The sequence below is a fragment of the Aythya marila genome, assembly GCF_965140915.1.
Source record: "Aythya marila genome assembly, chromosome: 3".
NCBI lineage: Eukaryota > Metazoa > Chordata > Aves > Anseriformes > Anatidae > Aythya > Aythya marila.
In genome coordinates, this window is record NC_139044.1 from 8,027,998 (window position 1) to 8,054,622 (window position 26,625).

Genomic DNA, 26,625 nt, shown 5'->3' on the forward strand with positions numbered 1-26,625 from the left:
TGGCTGCTTTCAAATTCTGTTAAACCTTAAAAAGGAAACAGGAAGCCTCTCGGCTTCATGCAGCTCGAGAGAGGCTCGCACACACACGCACACCCACGCGCTCGCCTTCCTTCCCGAGGCTCAGCAGCTGCAGGCAGCCCCCGGGATGGGCTGCTAGCACAGGGGGACCCACGAGCATCCTCACCTCTCCCCACGCAGGCTGGCTCCAAACCACCTTTGCTTTTTGGTTTCGGTGCCTGGCCAGCTGGAGCGGCATCTGCCCTCACTGGTCTCTGGTGCCACCGTGACCAAGAGGGGGACACGGGCTGCGGGCGCCGTGCCCAAAACCTCACCCATCACACAGCAGAGAGATGGGCACCAGCACGCCACCCCTTTGGTTTGTTTCTTGAAGTCCAGCGTTTTTGCTGTATGCTCTTTCCACCCCCAGCATGCACAGGGCAAAGGAAGCAGCAGCTAATCCCGTGCGATTCTTTTATTTATTTGTGGTGTGGGCTTCGGGAGGCTAACACAATGTTTGTCCTCATAAAGCCACGGGCGGGGAGCTGGGGAAAGCACGGGTTTATTTGCTTTGGGAAGTGAGTGTTTGATGCGTCACATTTCTGCAATTTAGGAGGAAGAAAAACTTCCCCAAGCTGCAACCAGGGGCCTGTGCACCCCCAGGTACGTGTTACAGGCAGCAGTAAGGGTATCTGCCACAGCTTTCCTCACTGCCAGTCACAGCTCCGCACCTCGCCACCGGGCAAGCATCAGGTGTTGATGCCCTGTGTAAGCCTCCTGTTGGAAGACACTCTGCAGGAGCACAAAGGGCAGAACCAAAACCAAGAAGGTCCCAGAACTCCATCTCCCACAGTGAGTTAGCTCGAGCAATGTGCTCTGGCTGACGGCTTCAAAAAGCACCCTGAGGACATCTGAGGCACCTCAGGCTCCAGGGACACGGGCTCTTTCTGCACCCCAGGGCCTGGCCTGAGCTGCAGTCCTGGGGAAGGCAGCAGGTCAGGCCAAGTCGGGGAGCACACGCACCCAGGTGGCAGCCACCAACACAGGACTCCAGCAGGCAGGACTGTGTGGCTTGATGTCAAGCAAGAGAAGCGGGGCTTTCCACACTTCTTTCTTAATGGTTTATGTCACTCACACAACAAAGGAGGTGCCTTTAGAGTAGGTGGGTTTTGTTTTTCTTTTTCAGCAAACTAAACCCCGCTGCCTCTGGTTTCCAGCTGTCAGCAAGGTGCTGTGAGGTGCTCCCCTCTCCTCTCCCACATCTCAGCTGCACGTCCTTGCCTCCAGGACTGCGCCACCTCCCTGCGCACTCCGGGCAGGAACTTCCCTCAGGACACATCTGGTTTCCTCTTGCCCTTGCTGCTCCACCCGTGAATGCACTGTGTCAGGCTCATCCTCTTCTGCAACCCTGCTCTGACCTCTGGAGCTAGGGGCCAGAGCCAGCAATGGGACCAGGAGAATCAGGCAGCCCTGGGCCATGTGGTGCAGTGGAGAAAATCCAGCCGCTTGCTTCCTCCTGCCAGCACGAGGAGCTGTGCAGCCCACAGATATGTTAGGGAAGGGGGCTTGCGCCTGACCTGCAGCTCCAGGGCAGCTGCGTTTGAGTTTTGTGCTTTGTCCGTCATGGTGGTTAACCTCCCTTGGAACACAACTCCGACTTTCCTACAGTGGGTGCCCAAGGAAATCAGATCAACTTCTGAACAACTTTAAGAAGGGGAGAGGTCAGATCGACCTGGCTGGTATGCAGGTCCTTGCTTCAGGCCATCTTAAAGCCACTGAAACCCTTGTTTAATAGTCAAATGTTGTTTTTAATAACATTGAGAAAGGTTGTAGATTTCTTTCTATTTCATGCTTTCTTCATGATCACTCCTAGTTGTCTTCATCCATTTCTCCCCTCCCTAAGGCCCTCTGGCTCCCCTACTCGAGGGTTTGGAACAAAAGGGGATCGAGATGAGCATAAGTCCCACAGAAAAAGATCAAATTTGAAATTTCAGAATAAGCAAGTCCAACAGCTTGGCTCTGGCTGCTTTTCTAGTAGTAATCATTCAACCTCTGGCTGCTTTTATTGGAGTAACTCCACCTGTTTTATGAAAAATTAAGTGACTTGTCTGCCCAGAACAAATATAGACCCAGCTGTGCTCCAAGTTCAGTGCTCTGGGGAAATACATAAGGCATCATAGCAGAGATGAAGGAAACACAAACGAATGCCCAATTATTTAAATTGTCTGTAACAAGTTTCAGTTCTTGCCCAGACATAACGTAACATAGTGAAGGCAGGTGTTTTCTCAGCAGCAACTGACTAATTACAGAACAAAGATTAGAAAAGAAAAAGAAAAGATGTAAACAGTGCAATATTGAGTATATCACTTAAAGAGTGGGAGCAAAACAATTTAGACTCATGGAGTGCTTACGAAAGAGATGTACAGTAGCATTTACGAGACAAAAAAAATAAAGACTGAAAGATCATGCCATTTCTTGAAAAGCATACTTGGCAAAATGTGAGCGGTGTGGCAGGTGGCTTCCTTTCCTTACCAGCCTGAGACCCAAGAGGAAAAGCAAGTTTGGCGTCTTCTGGGCTGCCTGTCTTCTAAAATCTACTGTACCTCATGGAAGTGGATTAAGATACATCACAAACAAAGAAACTATGAAAAAAGTAAGGAAATTATATGGTTCTCAGCCAAGGTCTTTTCAGAATTCACCACAAAAGACGCATCTGAAAATAATCTTTAGTTACAAAAGTAAATTTATTATTAGTTCACTTTTACACAATTCTTTTTACTCATGTAGCAATTTATAAATAACTCCCCGTCAGTCACCACAGCTGGGGACAAGTTTGAAGTTCGAGTTGTTTATGAAGTTACAAAATTAAGTACATTTTACCTGTATGTTTTTGAATAGCATGGAACAACACACTGGCTGTCATTCAGTAAGCTCGTGTAAAATGAATGCTGCAGACTTCCAGGCCAGTGTAATTACAGCACCATGGACTGCGGATTTCTAAGCAACAGAGGAGCGAGCCTTAGTAACGCACGAACCGGCATGTTCAACTGCTTGAACTTCAAAAGCAGCTCAGAGAAGTTTGTGCTTCCTAAAAAGATCATAGAACGAAAGAAAATTATCGCATACTGGTGTAACACTTGCCCAGTAAAGGAACTAACAAGACAGTAAGAAGAGTCAGCCAGGGTTCATAGTGTATTTCTGGAGATGTGCTACTAATTTTGTTGCAACGCGAGTCAAAAAGTAAGTTTTTATAACAGAATTTTAAGAAATGCTGAATTTGATTAATATGGCCAGGAACTCCCAAAACAGAGGTTTATAACAGGTAGAGAGGACACAAAAAAAACAGGATTTCCATGAAGGCCTTTTGACCTGAACAGATACCCAGTCACTTGACCAGAAAAAATTCAAGAGGAGATGCCTTAGCCTGGATGTTCAGTTTGCCATGGCCTCCACAGGACTCCTGGGCCAGGGGCTGTGGCTTTCAGCAACAGATTCCTTTCACCACTGAGGTAGTGACATTCATTTCACACCCCTGAGCAAGCCACAGAGTTCCCCAAATCAAAGCCCAGCTGCATTTCTTTTGCAACCTGAGAAACCAAGTCACTCCTGAGGCAAGCGGAGGCGGACTGGTATTTCCCCAGGTTGGACTGATGGAGGGCAAAAGAAAAGCTGCCTAAGAAAGGGCCCAGGAGTTCTCTGCATCCCAAAATAGATTACCATTGGAAACCTGGAAGAAAAAGTAATCGCTATAACAAGGTACTTAGAGGAAAGAGATTTAAGGACATTCAGGACATGGCTAGCCTAACAAGAGAAATGCTTTCCCCTGCCACAGGCTGTCTTATCTGGTTCTGCCTGTGAGGATATTGTTTCCTGTAGGCCAGACGAAAGCCAAGACTTCTTCATATTGGCTAGTTCTGGCTCCTCCACTCCTGCATAAAGACTCTACTGTCTATTTTCACATTCAAGGCAATTAACCAAGAGTAAAAATCAACATAGCAGCTTTCAAAGGAAACGCCCACTGTCACCTAACTTACAGAATGTACTCCATTCAGAATACAAGACCAAACCCAAAAGCGTGTGTCTACGTAAGTTCAGAGTGCTGTCTCACACTCTGGCCTTACCTTCCAAGCCTCCAGCTGCCAGCTGTCCTGGTGTTGGGACAGAGTGGTAAATGAGGAAGCAAGCCAGCATGCTCAGCTGAGATTCATCTGTAGGCTGCCCGCTTAAGTAGGAATGCAGGGAGACGTCCCCTCCAGCTATAACACATAAGACATGCTGATGAAATTTAGGGAGCATGTGAGGGTGGTAACAGAAAAGACTGACAACAGTATTTCATCAGGAGGAGCCTGCTGAAAGAATCTCCACCTCCCCACAGAAGGTGGGCTAAGAGTTTGTCTGTAAACCTCTTTCCTTCTGCCATGGCCAGCTTTTATCCTACACCCCCTATGTGCTGTGGTCATCCCTCACTCTTGCTCCCAGAAAACTCTCCCAATGAAATACTAGGAAAGCATTTTCCCTGCATAGCACAATAGACTTCAACAGTAATTAAACCTTCCGTGCAATATAGCCATCATGCATAATTCGTAATATCACTAGATTTTTTTTTTCAAATTGCAGTATCACTAAGCAGCCAGAGAACACTTCAAGCTTTTATGCTTTTTTTTTTTTTTGTGGCAATATTTATGAGAATTAAGGAACAATGGTTTTGAGGGCAGTAACTGAAGCTTATATTAACAATTCTATCTAGCCATCTGTGAGGCAAACAGATTAAAACAATCCAGTATTTCCCTGACTGACTTCCAGTAGCAAGTTAAAGAAAGCCTAAGCAATACATTGGTAGGCAAGATAGGAAAGAGACAGTTACAAAGCAGCAGTACATGAGCATGACTTTAGATCTCTTTCTGTAAACTGTTACTGAAGTCTTCCCCTCAATTCTGAAAACAAAACTTTTGTCTCAGGTACGTGATACATCTTCCTAAGGCTAAAATACAACGCAAAGAAGTTGCTTTATGCTAACATCCATTGGCACTTCAGTTATAATAATTTTTCAGTACTTTTGATGCAAAAGTCAACCTGGGGCTTTGGGAATACAGATCAGTAAGAAGACAAGAATGCTGAATTGTGACCGCAGCTGTAGGATTAAAGTCATCTGCTCTATACCTTGAAGCCACTGATCCAGAGTGTTATCAATAGTGCACTTCATCACAGGCAGAAATTCAGAGTTCATGAACAGTCCTCGGTTTGGATTCCTTCTCATCCTCTCCTGGTGACTTCTGGAACTGAAAAATTCTAACACCAGCTTTATCTGCCACAGCTCAAATGTCTCAGACATTTCTCTTCTTTCTAATCTCCTCACAGCCTAGTAGAGAGGAAATACAAAGTGACTGTGAGAATAGGAACTGGAGGATGAAAGAAATGTTGCTGTCATAAACACAAAAGAAATCCTAAACACCCCTCAACTCCAGGGGCTCCCCTTCTGAGCACCTACTTAGAAGAGCTGCCAGCTAATGTTTCTTGTTTACACAAGAATTACTTATAGTTTTCGCAACCTTAGACTATTTTCCAGTTTGCTTTTAAAATTGCTGCTGTCTCCATGTAAGCTCATTAACATATGCCCTGTTCTTCCTTTCGGTTCTCTGTAAAAATGCACGCAACAAACAATACTCTTATGCCTAAGCATAGTTAAAATAAATAAATAAATAAATAAATAAATAAATAAATAAATAGTATTTACTCCACCTGATCTATTGCTATGTATGTGGGCAGCATCTCTGGATTTTCTTGGGTAACACACTCATAAAGAATTGAAGAGAAAAGATCCAGGATTTCCTGTTTCTGATAAAAGACACATGTTTTACAAAGTGCACATGCTAGGTACAATTTATTTCAGGTTCTTACATTACTTGCATTTCCTTCCATTAAAGTTAACCCATGCACTAACATTCCATAAATTAATGATAGCTAACAATGCGACACAGCTTGCTTTCATTCTCATGCTTATTAAAACTAGGCATAACACAGTTGTATTTTACTCCATCCCTTAAGCCATTTTGTGCAGAGAAATACAGTGCAAACCCCTAACCCTTCTGGAGTGACTCCACCTAAATGCTGCAGGACAGCAAACAGGGCTCTGGGTATTTGTTAAACACATTCTGCAATGAATGCAATACAACTCTTATTTTGTAACTTCATGAACCTAACCAATGGAAAAATAACAACACCTACAAGATTAACACTGTTCTGCATCTTTGAACTGCAAAACATCCCTTAGAATATTCCCCATCCCCACTACCTGAAGGACTAATTTCTGTTCTTCTCATTTAAACACAGATTTTTCCCACCTTTTGTTCATGAAAATGAGAAACTGTGCTAGTCCACATCTAGACATCATACCTGGCCCATGTTCACAGTTGGTTTGCAAAAATAATCAGCGAACGAAAACAAAGCAGGATCAGAAGTGAAAGCTGAAATTGCTTCTGGCTAAAAAATAGATCAAAACATACTCTTAAATTGAACTTTTTGGTTTATCACACAAATGAAATAGCAATTTATACCCATCCTTTCCTTCCCCAGCATTCAGTTGAAAAAACTGCAACCTATGTAAGGCATATCATAGCCAAAATCTGTCCAACACTTCTGTCTGTCCATGACAAAAATACATTTGCATGGTTGCTCTTGGCCTAAGCTCATCCCATGCCCTGTGAAAGACACTAGACTTCCTCTCCCTCAAGCAAAGCAAATAACTTAAGTACTCGTAACCTGGCGGCAGAGCTCTCTGCTGGAAATAAGTAACACAGCATGACCTGGCTGTGCTTTCCTCAGCCTTTCCAGAGGTGGCATTCCCATTTCCCTGCCAGCCTGTCCTCAGAACACACCTCTGAGGTGATATCACTTTACTGCTAGACCTGTTTTTAACAAAGTTTTACCAGCTTTCAGCTGTATGTGCCACGCTGTCTGTGTTAGTAGAGGTCTCAGTGTTGCCCTGCACCAGCCAGAGAACTAATTTGGAAGCCATACCTTGAATGCTCGAGCTTCAGAGTTTCGGTGGGTAACAGTCTGTGCTAAGAGACTACGCCAGCCCATTGGGTCCTCCTTGTACGAGAGTTGCCCAGCTCTCAGCTTCACATATAAGATGCCACCCTTTGAAAGAATCGATCTGAAATAACAAGGGGGTTTACTGTAAACTGACAGATGTACATAATGAGGCAGACCTGCAAAAGAAATATGAACTCCAACAGCCCAAATATGATAATATCCCCATTCATACTTTGCCCTGATTATTTAAACTTGTGTATACACAGAAATTTTGGTATCTTCAGGGGAGGGCTGCTATTAAATTGTGATGTGGTGGCAGGCAATGGTGAAGAAAAACAGGTGAGCCCACTGATAGAAGGAATATAATTTCCTGAAGCCATTGCTGCTTCTTGTTGGACTCTTAAAGGATAAATTTTCAGCACCAAGGAAAACCATGCAAGTTGGCATGCCTTAAGGGCTTTAAGGGCATGCTGTGACAGTGAAGAAGTCCTTCCTCAATGTGAAAAAAACAACAACCACACAAAAATCCCCCCCCACTCACATTCCTGACCAAGCCTACAAATAGAAGCGTGCAGCAGTTCAAAGTTACACTATTGCAAAGCAGCTGCGTGTTCACCTGATTTAGCCTATCAGTTGCACCATTAACTGTAGGCACTGGCATCCCTAAAATAACTGAATTATCTGTATTGAAACTAACTGCTTAGCATAACAACACAGCAGCAACTCACATGTAATAAGATATGAAAAAAAGATTTCTCACACATGCATTTGCCTCCAAAACACTGCTAGTCAGATCCCTACCATTTTAAAGGGCTCAGGACATGACAATACTACCAGTGTGGTGACATGAGAGGACAGCTGACAGATTCAAAGCATCTGGAGACCCAGAGAGCAGATACTCCGAAAATCAGCAAGTTCCTGTCACCCACACTGCTTTCTGCTAGGGCAGTAGAGGCAGGCTCTTTTTGGACACACAAGTGTTCAACCCAGACGGACAAAGCTGACTTTTGCCAGCTCTGGTGCAGTAGATGAGTCAGTATGTGCCCGCTGATCTGGAGGACTCTGCACTCTGCATCAGTTCTGTTTGTTATCTTTAAAGGCACGGACCAACAGCCGCTGCATTGTAGTGCCTAATTTAATCTGAATGGTGGCAGTTAATGTAACTAGAACAACCATGCTGCTGATGAAAGATGCAGCTGGCTTCTTCTGTACTACTCACAGCGACAAGTTACACTGAAGGCTGCTAAAAACACAAACATGAGAATGATTTTACTCACAGATACTGTATTCCGGTAAAATTTCTGTTTTTCACAGTTGCCCAATGGAGAGTTAACATGCAGTAAGCAGCGCTTTGTATACTTCACGTAACATCAGAAAAATAGTATTTCACAAAGCGGTAACTGCTAGCTAATTACTGTATCAACAGTCTGGGAAACATGACATCACATCAACTCAAAACTAAACTAAAACTATGAGATTAAGATGGTTTCTGGTACTGCTCAATCCTGCTACCAATATCTGCGGTTTTTACTATCAGGTTTTCCCCTGCCCTGTTTTTGCATGAATTATTCACATCAACAGGTGAAACCAACTACGCAGTTTCTTTCTTCACTTGTACTGTCAAATGAACAACAGTGAACCGATCAAAACCAGACTTCTTTCCAAACCGTAGGTGTTACAAGTATGGGAGTTTTGTATTTTTTTTTTTTTTAATTACTACAAATCCATTATTCAGTTAAGCATTATAAATAATACTTACTTTAGATGATTCGTTCCCTTGCTTAAATCTATTAGCAATTCCCAGTACCGTGGTCCCTTCACTCTGATCTGTCAACGCAAGCATTTTTATTACTAGGTATAACCAGAATCATAAAAGTAAGGGTTTTCTACATAAGCCTATAGTTCTTTCTCTGCCATTACAAGCGGAAATGCCCTTTTATCGTGCTACCCACCCTGAAAACACAGAAGTAAGAGGACCTAGCTTTGTCTCTCCTACAGTGAGACCTCCCAGCACAGGGAACTCCCTGCTACAACAGATCTTGAAAATGTGATGGTCAAGACTGAAGAGAAGCATGAGGCACAAGACAGCACACGCCCTCCATAGCAACATAATTGTCTTCTGAGCCACTGCTATAGGACAGCTTTGCCCAGAGTCTGGCTATGGTTGGACAGGAAATCAAAGAAAAGCCTCAAAGTGTTCCTGCAGAAACAGTGTGCAGCACAAAAACCAGGTGATTAAATTCCTCATTAAACAGAGACTTTCTTTACCTGCTTCAGTAAGTGAAGCTCTGGAAGAAGTGTGGGTGCCATCAGCTCCTCAGTGGCTTCTGCATACCACTGCGTGCCCTTCAAAATGCCACCAGGATTCATGTATTAGTAAAGATTTTTGCATGAAAAGAAAGAAAATGCAGGTTTCACAACAACTCTGTTGCAGAGGTCAGTCAGTTTCTGTTGCTGAGCTCTGAGTAAATACATGTCTTAGCATTGCCTTTTATGTCACAAAACCTAAGCCTAAATTAAAGATATATTTCCCACGGGTGGATCAATACATAACACCATGCAAATCAGTCACACATCAATTGAAATTCAAAGGTTTGAGAAATAAACTATACTATGAATAGGGGTATCCTACAGCAAGAAGCAGAACCTCAGCATCTCTGTCTGCCCCACAGGGGATCTGCGCTGCAGTTCTAGTGTCAGCAGAATCAGAAGTGGGCTTTTAAAAACACAGATGGCTCCAAACACCTCTGTGCCTTTGAAAGTCCTTCCTCTTTATAAAGATGAGAACTGTGTCCCTGGGTCAGTTATTATACACTTGACTGTTTGAAGACTTTGTGGTGCCTTTTACTTGTCCTGTATTCTGCTCCCAAGATGTCATCAAAGCACATGTAATGCGTGAGTGGGCTGAACACAGCCCTTCAATTATTTGCCTAAAGAATCAGGCTCATCTCCACCACAACTTGAAAACAAACCCAAGACTGCTGGCCACAACAATGAAAATAGCACAGCTTTGGTGTATCAGTTTTCGGTTGTCTCCCACACCTTCTCAAACGCCTTCACTCCTTACCTTGTATGTAACCTCTATCAGTGCATAACAAGGAGTGTTTGAGTCCACATCAACAGGTGTTAAGAGCCTTGGTTCTGCCGCCAGCACGTACAAGTGACGCAAAGCCTGAAGATGATACCTGTGCGTGGGAATAGGCAACTCAACGCTGTACAGTACAGGCATGGAATAATCCCCAAATACCAAACCACACACAGCTCAATAACCCCATACAGCTGTTGAATGAACTAAAGCGAAATTTGAAGTAATTGAGTAGGTTTAAAAAAATTCTTTAACATGGTATGCTTCAGCTAACGGGATGCGATTTCATGAATCTTAACTATTACTTATTAGGCATCATAAATGAACAGATTTTGTGTGATTTATTATTTTTTCTGCTGAGCAAACTAGAAAAGCCAAGTCATAGTAACATTGGGTAGAGGCCTCAGGAAACCTGCCTGCATTTCCTCACTCATCAACAATCACTACCATTGTCTTACATCTTCACTTACCTCTCTTTTTTCAATTTTTATTTTAAACCTCCAAAAATTTATTTACAGACTAAATAATTCTAGAGGATTTCTCCCTGTATAACGTCTATTGTAAGGAGATGATTTTGCTTGAAAATTAAGGAAATATAAACCATAGCAAACCCTTACCGATTGTCTGTGCTGTGAACAGGAAAGTGAGGGTACAGAGCGCAAAGGAGAGCAGCAATTGAAGAATTTGAAGTGCTCAGTGAATATCTGTTGAAAAACATTATTAGTTTTAGTCCTAACAAACACTGGCCAATACCACAGGTGTTCAAAATATTTTCGTCTCCTGCAAGAGGGAAGGACAGTAGCAAAGTGCAGACACGCAAGGAATTCACAAATGTGTTCCCATAGCAGGCAAAATAAACATGTAGCAGTAGGAAATAAACACAAGCCAAAAGCATTCCTATGGCATTTAAGTAATGCAGTATCTAGAAGACAAGAGTTTAATTTGAAATAGAAAATTCTTTACGAATGGGCATATTGTTTAAAGCAAAACAATAAAATACTAAATTGCACATTGCTCCAGCTTCCTCAAGAAAGGTATATTCTTACAGAAGTTCTTGCAGAATCAAGAACTGCCTTTGGAAATGGCAAGTTACCTTCCTCCTCCCAGAAAGAGAAGCCCCAAAGCCATGTGGTGAGCCAAGTGGAATCCATAGTTCATCTCTCCACCCGTCTTCTTGTGCATGAAACGGCAAAGCTGAAGGACTTTCAAGTTTCCAGAGCCAGCCATCACCATTGCAAGAGAGAGCAGCAAGACACTCAGGCATGTTTCAAGATTATAGTGACCTGTCTTCATGTAGAATAAGGAAGGCATTATTACATTTCTGTGGTCAAACGCACACTTCTGGTCCATCTAATATGCTGCTTTCTACCCCAGAGTTCGAAAACCACACTCCACAGAAAGGAGAGCAGAGAACCAGCAAAGTCCTTAACAATAATGATTCATATCCCTGCCACATTCTATAAATAGCCTGTAATACAGAGAAGCAAAAGGGATGTTTTTGTTTGCATTAAGGCTTCAGCCGAATGCAATCAAAGTATGTTATGCAACAAAGCCTTCTTTTAATTGATAGAAAATTTGAAAGAACTTACTATAGAAGCTGTTGGTGCTGACAAACATTTCAGGAAATCTGTTGCATATTTGTACTGGAAAGAAAAGAAATGCTTACTAAATAGAGATACAAAGGATAAGCTACAGCTCTATGGGTTGATGGGAAGAAAAAAACGCTCTTACCAAGCAGTTAAATGCTGCCAGATTTTCTGAACCAGCAAATCGAAATCCCAGTGACAAACATGCACCAGCAATGATGTAGACATGAGCTTGCCTAATAAGCAACATAAACAGGAAATGACTAAATGTTTCTCTTTTTTCTTAATCTGAGTACGCATCACAAACTTATTTTATAATGAGAGGGAGAAAAGAAGAGAGGGAGAAAAGGAGAAAAAAAACAAAGACCCCTGCATTACAGAAAACAGAGAATAAAATTCCCCAAATATCAAGGGAGAGATTTCTTTGATACTGGTATCTCTATAAAAAGTTCAGCTGTGTTTTATCAGAAGTAGAATTTGGCTTTGTACAATCCTCCTCTATCTGCAACTGATCTTTTACATGTTACTTACGCCAGTGTTTCTAAACTCAGGTCTTCAGATGAAGGCAGCTCTGTTGCATGAAGAGATATGCTGTTCTCTCTTATGATCTATAAAAAAGCATAAAAGAGAAAAAACAATTCAGAGGAACCTCTCTAAACACTCTAGGCATTGAGGGTTCATACGTGATACAAAACAGGTTTATTTCAAAGGAATATAAAAGCTAGTTTTTCTGAACCAGCAAATCTTCCAGCTTTTCTTCCACATGCTATTGCTCCATTGGACTGCTGATCCAGAACGGACACCTTTTAATGCTTGTTTATCTGGTTCCTTAGATATTTCTAAAGCAATGGCAAGGTTGTGTCAGAACTGTGATATTGCTCATCACAGGATGAGACCTTGAGAGGCCAGGGAGTCCATCTGCATCCTGTATTTCTGATAGATATTATCTAATTTGCTCTTAAAAACTCCATGCAACCTATCTTGGAATATAGCTGAGCTCCCTATTGAAAAATTTTGCAACTGGCTTCTTGTCCAGTCAATATGGAGTACGGCCCCTTTTTTTGAAGAGCCGCATCCCCTCTGCCATGATGAGACGGGAGTCTCCTATAGTGGTTCAGGAATCCAATGTAACTATCATCTCTGTCATGTTGGTATCAAATTTAAAATGCGTCTCCATTATACTCTTTGGCCAAATAGCACCTGAAACACCTCACAGGATGGGAACTCTGGTAGTCTTTGGTCCAAAGCCACTGCTCAAAGGAAGGCCTTTCAAAGCTAGATCAGGTTTGGTTGGGGCCTTATGTATTTAGCTTTGAATAACCTCAAGGATGGAGATCCCAGGCTTCTCTTCTTATGTCTGACCACCCCCACTGTGAAGGCTTTTTTTCCTTACATATAATCGGAAATTCCCATATTCCAATTTGTGTTTATTACATTCAACCTTTTTGCCTTTGTTCAGTGGCCTATGAAGCTTTATCTGGCCTTAGTTTGATAAGAGAATAATGTGTGGACTGTTAGCCCAGCCCACTCTCTCTTAAACCAAATTAAGCTTCTTATATGAAGGAAATACTGCACATTAACATTCATTTTATTGTGCAGCTCATGTTACTAAAGCAATGTACACATGTAGAACAATTCAGCAAGATGAAAAATCGGGAAGTAAACACTTTAAGTGTAAATACCTACTTGAGGCACGTTGCTGTTAACCCACTTGGAATTGGGCAAGATGTCATCCCACAAAATCAGGCATCGAGCCAAGGTCTAAAAAAAGTGATAAAGCCAAAACATAATACAAATACATGAATATTATTTTTAATGTACTAAATGCATCCAGAAATACAGACAATCCAGCTACCTATTAGCAGCTCCTTCACTGTTTCTCAGCCTTTGTATCAGAAACAACAAAACAGCTTTTATTTTAGAATATAAAAATTCTGCTTGTAGACAAAAGAACCACAAAATAAATCCTTGCAAGTTCTGTTTCTTTAGCTGGCAAAATGAAATAAAAGCACATTATGTACTTATAGCAGATGCTGAAGCCTGACTTGTTTTTTCTATCTGTGAAATTACTTTCGGAAAAGCTACAAAAAGATTTATTAAATGTTTCATTTAACACCATGCATAAAACTTATCCTTCAAATATTTCTCATTAAATTCTGTCTCATTAGCACAGAACGAGAAGTGAGCTGTCTTACTACAAGCAGAGATTGTTTGAACGTGTAACTGGCTGACAAGTAAGAGACTCACTATTTATATAAAGGGTTCCGCATGACAGGCATGTGGGTTGGATTTAAAAATTAAAGACATTAAAATAAGAAACATTTTTAGTATCAGCAGACTGAGAAATGCAAGAAAATAAAATCTCACCCTCAATAAAAGAAACTCTGGTTTTACAAAGTCCAGCAAATACATCGTATCTGGTGCTTGAAGCCAATCAGCAATGGATCTGCAGAGCACAGTAAAGGAACAGGGTTTCCGGATCATATTTCAGCAATGCACAAAACTGAGTGAGCCACACAAAGCAAAGCCAACATTATGGCCCTTTAAACTCCTGTCACAAGTTACTGCAAAATGTTTGAGTAATTCCAAGGTTAATACCTGTTATTAGTCTTTAGGTAGATCATTGCAAGTGCTAGTGTGGCACCAGGACAAGTAACGTCCACATTTATCGTGTCTCCCTCCTGTGAAAACATAATGCATACTTTCAGACTAGTTGATTAGGAAGGCAACAAACAGCCTGCAGGTGATGTGAATAAGCATTCCAAGTCACTTGGTTCACTGAGACATAGACATTTGTAGACTTCTAAGCTACCAATGTTTTCTGTTTAGATGAGCGCAAATCAGCAACACATACCTTAATTTGATAACTGGGAGACTTGTGCTTCTCTCTGTGCATTCCTGCTTGGAACCGCCTGTGGCCCCCAACCATGTACTGGTAAAGCTGCTCGGGCACATTGAGGTCGGACATGCCTATCAAATTACTGCCGTGCTAAGGAGTGAAGAAGAGAAGACATAATATGCAAGTGCCTTCCTATATGAGGTAAAAAAATCCATTCAGCCAGAGCCAGTTGCAGGTCAACGATGAAACAATTCTCATTACCCCTGTCCCAATATATAATGATTCTTCTACTAATTGCAGTTGAAATGAAAAGGAGGCACTTACCCCCAGGCAAACCATGCCTAAGGCTAGCCCAGATGCAAGTGAATAGGACTCTCTGTCTGTGCAGTACTCCATTTCAGGTCCAGGCGGACGTCCTGGAGAAAAACAAAACAATAAAATTCATCTTTTAAAATTCCAGCTAAGTAAACATTGTCTTATTAAGCATTACACTTCTAACAAAAATTAGAAAAAAAAGTCTATCCCTTCAAGAAAATCAGGGAAGTTCTCCGTGGAATTACAAACAATTGCCACTTAACCCATCCATCACCAAATGGCAAACCTCTCCAGAAGCAGTATGTATTGCTAGAGGATATGGTTGGAGTTCAAAGACTGTGAAAATGCCATGTTACAATTACATATACTTTGAAGATCTCTGAACCTATCCAAATGTCGTCAGCGCAGTTCAAAAGCTGTTGCTAGAAAAGACTGCACATATCAGATTACCAAAAACATAACAGATATAATCTCACCCTTAAAATTTATTCAATTCTCTATTTAGTAAACCACACAGTCTCTTAACTAAAGTTACACATAAACATGAACAAGAACATAACTGTTAGAAATAAAATCAGAAAAACTATGCACAGAATGATGACATAATTCAGGTCAGAACTTTACTGAATCAGTTCTCAAAGAATGCTGTTTGGAAAGCCTTAAACAACAAAACTAGGAACAGGAGAATTTATGAAATGACAACTGTACTTTCACCAACCTAGCGAGTCAAAAAGACTGTCCTTACAAGAGGCAAGTGGTTTTTCCCACCCAGTGACTTAATCTGGTTTCTACAGTGACAGTTACTTCATAGCAGACCTGAGAAACATGGGAAGCACCAGATTTGTTGGATGAACAGTGCACAATAGGTCTGCTCAAGTGCTATAGAGGGTCAGGACTTTTGCAGAAATCTATGGCATCGGGATTGGAAGGAATACATAGTTACAGAAGTCCTTCTACCAAATAACTGGCAGCCCCCAGAAGCTCCAAATCAGTTCTATTCAGACAAAACTTCCATATAGAATAAGCATATAGATCCAGAACTAGTACTGTTAGATTTCTTCTACTGAATTCAGTGAGTGCTCTCTGCTGTACCAACACACAATTCACAGTAGCTTCTTTTCCTTTGAAAGAAAAAAATGGAGTTTGGGAAATGGGAGGTGCCTACTGCTGTGGCAAAAGTATAATTAAAAGAAAAAATATGTTAATGCTTTCAGGTCCACAATGCATCGTGGAAATCATGCATGTGTTGTGACTCTCCCAGCCCTCATCTTGTTTTTTTCCAGCGTTAGCACCCACCTATTTCAGCCAGCAGAACTTCAGCTGTGTGCCTGTGAGCAGTGCCCTGATAGACAAGGCCTATTCCTATCACAGCAGCCACCTGCACATTGTGGGGGACATCCAGCTCCGTTGAAGTCGGTGGTAGCAGGGCAGGTATGTGAATACTCAGAAGCCGTGTAATAGCCATGTCCATTGTGCCCAGCTTGGCAGCAGAAACACCAAGCAACAGTCCAATACTTGTCATCTCGTGGCCCTAGAAAGAAAACAATTATCAGCAACCAAAGAAAGCAGGCATGTTCAGAAAAGGAAAGACACTTGTCTCAGTATCTAATACAAGTCTTACATTCTTCAATATACACAGCTGCTGAACTTTCTGAACCAACTCTTCAGGAATAATGAACGCTATCTGCTATGGGTGTAAGGGTATTTCCCAGCTCTAAGATCTTATTACAATCCAAACTGAAATTCTTACACAATGAACTGCTAGGCATGGCTATAATGCAGGTATTTAGTTTCCAAAAAAAATCCCCACAACATTTGGGTTGTTCTAAAAAGCAAAACCTGAGGGTTTTGCTTTAAGAGGACCATATCTCCCTCATAGTCCATTATCAATTCCTCCCAACCACCAACCATATGTAACATTTATTCTTGTTTAAGCTTTAAAGGAAATAGATACAACTTCTAACAATTTAAGGTGAGATTTCAAGAGCACGTATGATTTTCAGCCTTTTAATATATGTAAAATCTCAGATCCCTAACTCTAGCTCATGCACAAAGATTAACAAGAACTTTTTGATACAGACTGAGCAGAGGAAATTCAGACCATTCACCTACCCAATAAGCTGTACATCATCACAATGTGGAAATATTTAGTGACAAAACTACTGAAAAACCTTTAATCAGAAATGAAGTCCCATACTGCTAACATTAACAAAGCAATTTGAATACTCACCCACGCCAGGAAACTTCCATCTCAGTGTTTCAAAGAAATTTGCTGACTCCTTTGTTTGTTTGCTTAAAGAAATCAATAGGTTCAGATATTTCTCTGTTGTTTATGAAAGAATAACTCACCTTTGTTAAATAGTCATGTATATTGAGTGTGGCAAGTTTTGTGAGATGTCCATTGAGACCCAGAGCCATGAGGAAGCCTGCATATTCATTTGCTAGTTCAGCAATTTTGGGCTTGTTATAGACAATCCAAGCGGAGTCTATCTGTGAAGCAGGTGCTATCTTCAGCCCAGCAGCCACCCCATTGTGAAAGCTGGCCCAGCAAGCCATGTTAGGAGGCACGTCGATGTTCCCACTGTTCAGATCTACAGTAGTGTTCCTAGGAGGAGCACGGCCTGCACATAACAGAATCATTAAAAGCAATTAGGTGAATCCAAATCCCTTCAGAAACAGCTCTCAACTTCAGCAGGGTGCCAAGTGAAAAACACTGACAGCTTGAGAAGTAATACTTCTGATCCGAAGACAGCCTTGAATATTTTCGGGCATGTCAGATGATGAAGCACGGTATACTAGATAAACCAGCAATGAGGACTTTGCAGTATCTTCATCCTGTATGACCCCAGCACTAAACAGCTGCACATTCTTGGGCAATTTATTTCCCCTCTCTTCACTTGTCAGAATGTACCTGATTTAAGGTCTGTATTAGAAAATTACATTGCTCTTAACAATTCCAGAAGCAGATACTAAAGAAGTGGCAGATTCAAAACAAAAAGGGCTACTTCTTCACAAAGTTCATTTCTGCTATGAAACTTTTTGTGGAAAAGCACAGAAGGTGCTATAAAATTACAAGAGGTTCAAAAAAACAACGGGGTAGCAACTGACAGACATTCCCTCACATTCTGTTAAATACTGAATTTCTTCAGAAGAAAAGGCTGAGCAACGTACCAGTTAGATTCAGCTTAGGGATGGGCAACTGCTCCGTTGGAACAGGGTGATATGAGAACAAAGTGAACATTCCTCGTCCAACAGGCAGTGCCATCGTTCGCTGGCACAGCTGTAGCAGCCTGTTGGGGAGATCAAAGCAAAACTGAGCCAATTGCTTAGTACATAAAAATACTCCAAATAAATGATATAACATGAACCTACAGACACCAGGCACTGGACAGACTTTTTTTTTTCTGTCTACAAGACAGCATGTTTTCTTCATTTTTTCAGGTTATACTATGGAAGCAAAATCTCTGATCCCTACGAGGTTAATCTAAACGATAAACTTTAGCTGCCATGATTTTGAAATTTGCCTCTGTTTTTTCCATTAAAGCTAGGTGCTAGCTAAACAAGTCCATGCTACAAGTTAGCAGCCATCATCAGAAACGAGGTGAAAGGAGAAAGCAAAACAAAGTTAATTGCCATATGCGATCTTGCTATGACTAGTGATCACATCTAGTAATAACCTGTGTACAGAATTAATAATGTACTTCCAGGAATGCTGACCACAATTTTCTATGACTTACTCTGGAAACACTTTCTAGACTTGTTAGATTACTCAGCTTGTTAAGTCAGAGAATAACTCGATGCATTCCTTTAGTTTTCTACTTCTGTGGAGTGTTTTGCATGTTAATGATATTCTGAAGTTTGTCTTTTGTTGTTGTTGCCTTGTTTTGTTTTTTAAAGAGAATCTTCTAAGACCCCCAAAATAAGTGAATGAAGAACCAGAACAGGATTCATTGTGAGGTGACTTAGCTCCAAAAGGAAATTTCAAGAGAAGGATGAAGCAGTAAACTTGCTTTCTGTAGAATTAATTAGGTCCCCCAACTAAAGTCTTGCTTAGACCTAAGATTAGCTCCAAACAAAGGGCTTTCCAGTTTTACATAGGGGCTGTTTTCTACAGATGCAGGTTATCTACAGAATTGGTCCTGTGCTTATATTTACTACTTTATAGGTGGAGAAAACACCACAGTCTGCTTTCAAACCCCAGCTGATCTCAACATGCTGTCTGGGGTTCGAACTAACAATCTTTTCCTATATGCTGCTCCAATCTCAAGAGCCATCCAAATCAATACAGCACAGTTTTGGTGCACAATGAACTTCAAAGTCCTGGATTATAAAATACAACCCTCTTCTGTATGTCTCTCACTCATGCCTGCCTACTTCAATGCTCAATTCAGACTAAAATACACTGCACCATTTGATTAGACAAACTTAACTTTAAGCCACCAAAAATATTCACCATTTTTCACCTGAGTGAAAACCTGCTAGAAACAGACAGAATTCTTTACCGGTTTTCTTTTTCTTCTATGTATTCATGGTCACTAGATTCTGGCATCTGCACTACGTTGACACGTACAGGACGGGCACTCTGAAGGAGTCTGCGTACTTCCTGCACTCTCAAATCCTCACTCCATATTAGGGACATGACTTCCTCATTCATATCATTCATGCCATCCTCATCTTCTTCTGATTCGGCTCCAGAGGGAATATCAGAGGACAGCACTGGGCCCACAGACTGCAAGGGAAAGAAAAAAAAAGTCATTTTCAGCAGTGCATATGTATATTGCTAACCAGCAGAAAGCCATCAAATACTAGAATAACAACCTGAATGCACTCAGCAAAATTAGCTGCACTGAGCTGGGTGTTATAAATAGAACGGACTGGTATTTGCGCAGTCATGAATGACACTGTTCATACGCTCTTTACACTTATTTAGAAGGCCCCAAGGACTTCTGAACATTGTAATTGGCTATTTTTGCACACTTAAATGGGATAAATAACTATCATGTCAGAAAGCAATGACATCTCAAATATGTCAAAGCTTTAGCAAAGGCTGGCGAGCAAAGAACCAGAAAGTGGAAGCTTGAAGAGGTGACTTAGGAAATTGTGTTCTCTTACTTTCAAAAATATTTCTTGTTTCAGAGCAGTAGTTGTAAAGGGCTTTCCCCTCCCTGCCTACACAGTTATCTATGACGACTGAGAAAACAAGATTTTTTTTTTCTTCAAGTTCAGTAGTGAAAAACAGAAACATGGATGAGTGTTTCAATGTATATTAAAACAGAAGCTAAGCTCCGAAAGGCACAAATGTAGTCCTTGGTAACAACGTCCTTTTTAAAGTTCCACTACCTACTGACCATTAACCTGGCTGTTGTTCTAACTATTCTGTTCAGGCACATGCTTTACTGTTACATGTATAATCACTGATGTCTTCATGAATTAGGTCTCTAATTTGGATTTCCCTATCCTCCCATCCCAATAACTCTGGGAAAAGCAAGCTACTTAATAAAATAAAAATTCTGCATGGCAGTGAATTCCAAATGTTTGCTGCTGTCAGTCAACCTAGTTTTCACTGCAGTACCAGAATGTTTTCTGAATTTGCAAAGCAGGGCTGTATGACTACAAAATACTGAAGCATTTCATCGCTTCAAAGCATCATGGAAAACCCCTTTTTCTCTGCAAGATTTTAAAAATCCTCATTTATGCCTCTGTTCCCACCAGTTTATTCATATCACACAAGCAGTGCACAAGACCACCACCAAGAACAGCAGGGATAGAGTACGTCAGGATGCAACAGTGTATGCCCACAGTCTGCTTGACCTACAGTTGCTCCAAACAAGTCTGTCACTCTGCATAAAGCACAATTCTTTTTTTTTTTTTTTTATCTTCACCATGTTCTGCAGAACTAAGCTTTCCTGCAGAATGTAGTTTCCTGACAAAACAATTTGAATGTCAACCCTAAGATTAGTCAGCCTCTCTTTTCTATCATTTCTATCTTCCATGGATAAAAGATTCGCTTAAAGTAACAAGGCAAGTATCGACACAAATATTGATACCATAAATCTAAAAACAAAATGCAAAATATTTCTCTGAATTGGTTGTTTTTCCCGTTCTATACCTCAGAATTTCAGCAAGCTAAAGACAGAGAATCACATAGACTAGATCAACCATGGGGTCTTCCAAAGGCTCACTGTAACACATGACACCAGGACTGCAAGTAGACTAACAGCTGATGAATGAAAACCAATTTCTTCTGATAAATATGCACTAAATCTCAATACATAACTGCACCACCCATATAGCCAGCGTCCGTTTTGAAACAGGAAACTCCACCCTGCCCTCCTGAGAAATGACAAACAATTTGGTGTTTGAAGATCACTTTATCCTTTTAAGGTAACACATATTCGAGGCATTGTTATAAAGTAAGTGATAAAATCAGATTTATCATCATTTTAAGATTCAGCACTGTTATAGCTGGGCAAAAGTTCACTAGCAGAAAATAAAATGAATTTTTAACGAACTCTGCCACATCAGATTTGAACATATAGCTTGTTTACTTTTCTTCTACATGAGTAAAAGCTTTTAACTTTTCTGATATGCACTTAGTCCAAAATTCCCTGTTAAAAAAAAAGTAATTTTAATATCACTTCCTAAGCTAAGACAGCAAAAATTATCTTGACCAAGATGTACTTAAGAAGGTAAGTCCCTTTACCTGACTTCTGAAAAGACTACGGATAATCTCTTTACTACTATTAAGTGCTTTTATGCATGGCACTAGCCTTTTTTCAAGCAGAGTTTTGGATTCCACACTGTCCTCAACAGCAAACACTTAAGTGAGTTACAACTCCAAAAGATGCTACTGATTCCCACCATCAGAAGAAAATGTTTAAAAGAAAAACAACCAAAGGCACACTTTTTTCAATTTACTTCAGGATACAAGTAACTAAGCCCTTTTTAAGGAAAAAAAAAAAAAAAAAGAAGAAATATGAGAAGTGTATTTCAGAAAGCAATCCAGTTCACCCAGCAAAAAGGGAGACCCCACCTATGCCAACTCAAGAAGGAGCCAGACTGACAAATACACATTTCATTCTCCCTGCACCACCGTTGTTCTGATGGCAGGGTCTCTGGATGTAGGGCCAAAACCTCTCTAACACCTTTTAAAAGGTGCAGCCATTTTGGAAAGGAGGAAGACAAAGAAGCAATCAAATTAGGAGTTAGACTTGACGATCCTTGTGGGTCCCTTCCAGCTCAGGATATTCTATGATTCTAAATTGCTCCGTAGGCAAAACTTTTGAGCACTATGCTTAAATTAAGTTCAAAATCAGTTTTATTGACAGTTACCACAGCTATGCATGTACTCTTCCTGTGCCGGATGCTGTTTTTTATACTGAAACCCTTGTATACGTGTAAACCCTGCACTGCCCTCAATTTTGATTGCTGCACCTTCCACATACCATAACCTACATCCCCAAGCATCAGCAGACGGTGGAGAAGTTTTTGAACAGAGTGCTCTGCCCAATATCTGGTACCACGAAATCCATTTATGCCCATACTCACAGATTTGCCCTTTTGCAAGTTCCCTTCACACGCCTGTTTGGACAGATCCTGGCGCCCAATCAAGAGACAAACTGCTTCTGGCCAGTCCGAGGCAGGCTGCTCCCGACAATAATATATGGCATCTCTAATAGGAAGAGCTACACCAAACGGCAGAGACTCCAGATCTCTTAAGGTGAAACCTTAAAATTAGTGAGAATAAAAAGAAATTGTTTTACCAAAACTAAACAAAATGTTTTTTGTACCTATGCAATCGTGAGACTTATTTACAACTGTTACCATGTCACACAATGAAAAAAGCTGCTCTTACCAACATTTGTCATCCAAATAACTAACTTCTCAGCCAGGCTAGAAACAGATGTGCTGTGTCTGAAACTACATCTGTAAAATAATGGAAAATAAAGGATTAGCCAATAAAAACTAGTCAAAAATTCAGCAGAAAGACAAAAATTCAGAGTTTAAAATAATATTAAAAACCATACCGACTGTCATCCTGTTCTATTTGCTGTTTTCGTTGTCCTAGGAAAGACAAAGCCATATTACTCCCATGTTCTCCAAGCAAAAAGGACAGCATGTAACAAACACAAGACACTAGGAGATATTGTGATGGCATCAAAGCATCTTTACCTGATGTAATCTTGTACAAATAATGGGAGGCTTCATTAGATACAGCGCTCTCATCACCAAGTATGTACAAAGCCACGCTCTGGATAGGAAAAAGACACCATAATACAGAGCCACTTAGTTTGCAGTTATTGCTATACTGCCTATCAAAACAAGCAGAAGTTAACTTTAATCTTAAACAGTGAGATGGGATTATTATGAAAACATCATGAAGTAAAAGGTTGAAATAACAAAGAAACTTCTATGCTTTAGATTTCTAGATTCAAGTTTGGAAACATAAACCTTGAAACAATTAACTGAATTCTCCCTAATAGTTGTTTCTAAGGTAAAAAGAAAAAGATATTCAAAACAGGAAACTATATTCCTAACTGTCTTTCCCATCTTTTTCACACTTCATTTATTTTCTCTTGGAAAATACACACATTTTCTACGAACACCACTCTTCACTTTCAGTTTCCCCCACCTCTTGAGTATTGGGTACTGTGTGGAGGCTCTGAGCAAAAAGTTGCTCCCCTTTCAAAGCAGGGTGCACTTCAGCTATTTAATCAGCAAAATCAAAGTGATCTGTCACCGTTTACTTTTTGAAAAAGCAAGACAAGCTGGCTTGCCAAAGGCAAAATCACATCCAAGTAAAAATCTGTTATGATTATATCCTCAAAGATCTTCTGACAAGCTGCATTACCGACATGCCAGCTCTGACCTCTGCATAGGCAAGTCAGGCAGAAGTAGAAAGAAAGATGGAGTTGGACAGACATGGGTGCTAGGCTGAGGAAAAGGCTCTATTGTTCCCCTGAGTTCGAGGGCAGGGGCAAATTTTAAGTGAAAGCATCAGCACTTTAAACAGTCTTAGTGTTGCTGCTTCCACCCTGCACACTTTGAAGCAGAGGACAGGCTGAATCCTGGAAGCTCAAATTTGAGACTGCAACTAATCCTGGACACTTGGATCACAGCCTCACCACTCTGTTTTTCTCTTCAGCCACCTCAGGCTCAACATCGTTGCTCCAAATCCTGCATTGACAGGTTTTCTCCATAAACACTTAGTGAATAAGCTGTCAAGGCTGTCTAGAAGATAACATCAGCACTAATAACTACTCATGCAGCTAAATATTTATGTTGATACATGCCCAAGAGAAAAGCCGGGAAATTCTCACTTACAAAATACAGTTAACTGAGTTACATTATTACCTTGCACATGCCACTACTGCAAACCACAAAAAAACGTAAGCAGTGAAGCACAGGCCACGCACCCTGCACTCATGAACTCTTCTTCCCAGTCTGAGACACCTCCTCCCACCTGCTAAAACCCATCCACACCCTTCAGTATTAAAGTGATAAAAGAGAAGATGGGACTTGCAGGGAATTCTCTCCACTAAAAGCTTGTTAATCCCCCTAGAGAGAGGCTGACACAGTTATCTTGCAGGGATACTAACAAAATCTCCTGCAGACAGATGAGGTCTACATAGTACAGTGCAGCATCCCTCAGAGATGCTCAGGTGTCCAAACAATACAGCTACAGTCACGATCCTCAGCAGAGTTATTTATCACAGGCTCAATACTGCTCCAGTAGGCTCTAATTGCTTCACGTGGTATGATTAAACCCTTCATTATTTGACTTCCCATTAATGGCACTTCACTCACATAAAATTAAGCAGCTGGGGCAAACTGTGGCCACAGTGCTGCTATGCTGACAAAAGAAAACACATCCTCTTTGCCAAAGTACATACCACTACTACCAGTTTGCTCCTTTCACAGATTCCTGGTAAGTAAGGATAAGGCTGCACTCCTTCTCCCTTCAGACAGGAACTCAGCCACTGAAAGATACTTGGAGGCTCAGCAGAAAAAAATGAGGGATGGTGCATGAAACCTGTTTGGACTTAATCATATGAATAGTAATGACACTGAGTTCGTGGCAAATGCACAGAATTCTCCACTATTCCCAAAGCAAGCCCTACAGTACTTCTTTTGTACAACTAGAGAAACACAGCATTTCACCAAAACACTACAGATCATATCTGCCTCCTGTTAGATGGAAGTTTATAGCTAGACAGTAAAAAAAGCACAAGACACCTTTCTGTCTTTCAAGAAAATAAAATCTCAGCCCATAGTGAAAAGGAATGTAACTTTCAAAAGCCTCAAGGGAACAGTCTTGTAATTCAACAACATTAAATTGCTTAAGTGAGAGAACAACTTAGCTGTAACTTCTTTGCCTTCCCTGTCCACAAATATGAGCAGCAAAGCCTGACCAATATTATGAGATTATATTTAGGTCAGGGAAAAACAGTAGTTTGTCTTACGTGACTAGCAAATTTCAGCTGGTAGTACACTAAACAAATGCAAAAACAATATATGTCCTTATTTTAGCTTTTCTGACTGTGCTTTTAGCTCTGATTAAGTTTTTATGAACTATAAACTGCGAGTCTGCCAGCCTACAGACACTTTTCACAGTGGAGGCACATCTCACTACCAGGCTTTTCTACAGCTCTCTGCTAGCATTTCTCAGCAAGCCTAAGCTAGGAGTTTTCTAGAATAAAAACATCATTCCCTCCCAGGTCTTTGTTCTGTGAAGCATCTCGTGGAGGCACCAGTTTGTGGCTATATTGTTCTAATTTCAAACTCACCTTGATCAATTATGCAAGTCTGTCTGGAGCTTTTTACAAGGGCCGGATAGTCTCTGTAGTAATAATCTATATAAGCTTCAAGTTTTAAGTCCCTGAAATGAAAGAGATGTGAACCACATTAGAAGGAACAACAAAAAAACAAACAAAAAACTGACCTACAAAATCTGTTGAGCATACTTCCTCACTCTCCCTTTCTTGTACCACAGGGATAAAACCCAACTACCAAGAACTAAGATTTGTGAATCATGCTGATGATGGCAAGTAGCAAGAACTATACAAGAGATTTGCTACTGGAAATATCTTTAACCATTATTTATTCATTTTCTTCAAAAATATGAGAAGTCCATCCAATTCCTCTTTTAAAATAAATAAATAAAACATATACAGCCATCATCGAGAGACAATGAACAATATACAATATCTGTGATTTGTCAGTTTGGCATACCTGGCCAGCTGAACCAGAAGAACAACAAGTGAACGAATTCCTTCTCCCATTAGACTATTCAGTTTGAGCTCCTCATAGATCAGGTGAAGAACAAAGAAAATAGCAGGAATATGGGTAAAAAGGAGGGTTGAGGAATCCAGGCTAAGGCTCTGTAAAAAGTCATCCTTTGGAGCTGAAACTTCCAGAGGGTCCAATCTCAAGGCTTTGGCTACAGGATGAGACTCAAAATTCCTATGGTAATCAGAGCTCAAGAGGTATTCCCAGTCCTAGATCAAACAAACAGGAGAAAGAGGCAGAGGTTCAGAGAACAAAAACTTCCAGCAAGTGAACTCCAAAGCACCATTGCAGAAGAAGGTTTTCCCCTAAACCAATACAAATGTAATTGTTCTATGGTGAATGTGCCACACAAACCCTGCAAGCTATGCAGCAGCAAGATTCAAGTGCTAAGTTACATCCTTGTTTGTTTTTTTCCACCTCTAATACATTAAAGAAACAAAGCCTTATACGTAAGAGAACATAAAAACAAAAAGCTGATT

At 40.9% G+C, this 26,625-nt stretch overlaps 1 protein-coding gene across 3 annotated transcripts in view; it reads right to left on the reverse strand.

The window, feature by feature from the left end:
- Positions 1-2,699: 2,699 nt before the first annotated feature.
- Positions 2,700-26,625, reverse strand: part of ANAPC1 (anaphase promoting complex subunit 1) — a 35,731-nt gene continuing 11,805 nt past the window's right edge. For 2 of the 3 annotated variants that reach the window (XM_082756010.1, XM_082756009.1), the window contains exons 18-47: positions 26,090-26,355; positions 25,645-25,736; positions 24,751-24,899; positions 23,030-23,108; positions 22,885-22,921; positions 22,713-22,783; positions 22,406-22,584; positions 19,360-19,586; positions 18,029-18,147; positions 17,207-17,478; positions 16,154-16,388; positions 14,867-14,958; positions 14,558-14,692; positions 14,302-14,384; positions 14,071-14,149; positions 13,390-13,464; positions 12,235-12,311; positions 11,849-11,939; positions 11,707-11,760; positions 11,211-11,404; positions 10,735-10,821; positions 10,100-10,217; positions 9,301-9,378; positions 8,792-8,859; positions 7,015-7,153; positions 6,391-6,477; positions 5,737-5,832; positions 5,158-5,356; positions 4,119-4,253; positions 2,700-3,085 (exon numbers count right to left, since the gene is read on the reverse strand). In XM_082756010.1, coding sequence (XP_082612136.1) covers positions 2,970-3,085; positions 4,119-4,253; positions 5,158-5,356; positions 5,737-5,832; positions 6,391-6,477; positions 7,015-7,153; positions 8,792-8,859; positions 9,301-9,378; positions 10,100-10,217; positions 10,735-10,821; positions 11,211-11,404; positions 11,707-11,760; positions 11,849-11,939; positions 12,235-12,311; positions 13,390-13,464; positions 14,071-14,149; positions 14,302-14,384; positions 14,558-14,692; positions 14,867-14,958; positions 16,154-16,388; positions 17,207-17,478; positions 18,029-18,147; positions 19,360-19,586; positions 22,406-22,584; positions 22,713-22,783; positions 22,885-22,921; positions 23,030-23,108; positions 24,751-24,899; positions 25,645-25,736; positions 26,090-26,355 — 3,729 coding nt within the window. In that variant the 3' untranslated portion in view covers positions 2,700-2,969. The remainder of the gene's footprint in view (positions 3,086-4,118; positions 4,254-5,157; positions 5,357-5,736; positions 5,833-6,390; positions 6,478-7,014; positions 7,154-8,791; positions 8,860-9,300; positions 9,379-10,099; positions 10,218-10,734; positions 10,822-11,210; positions 11,405-11,706; positions 11,761-11,848; positions 11,940-12,234; positions 12,312-13,389; positions 13,465-14,070; positions 14,150-14,301; positions 14,385-14,557; positions 14,693-14,866; positions 14,959-16,153; positions 16,389-17,206; positions 17,479-18,028; positions 18,148-19,359; positions 19,587-22,405; positions 22,585-22,712; positions 22,784-22,884; positions 22,922-23,029; positions 23,109-24,750; positions 24,900-25,644; positions 25,737-26,089; positions 26,356-26,625) is intronic. The other variant, XM_082756011.1, reaches the window with a different exon arrangement.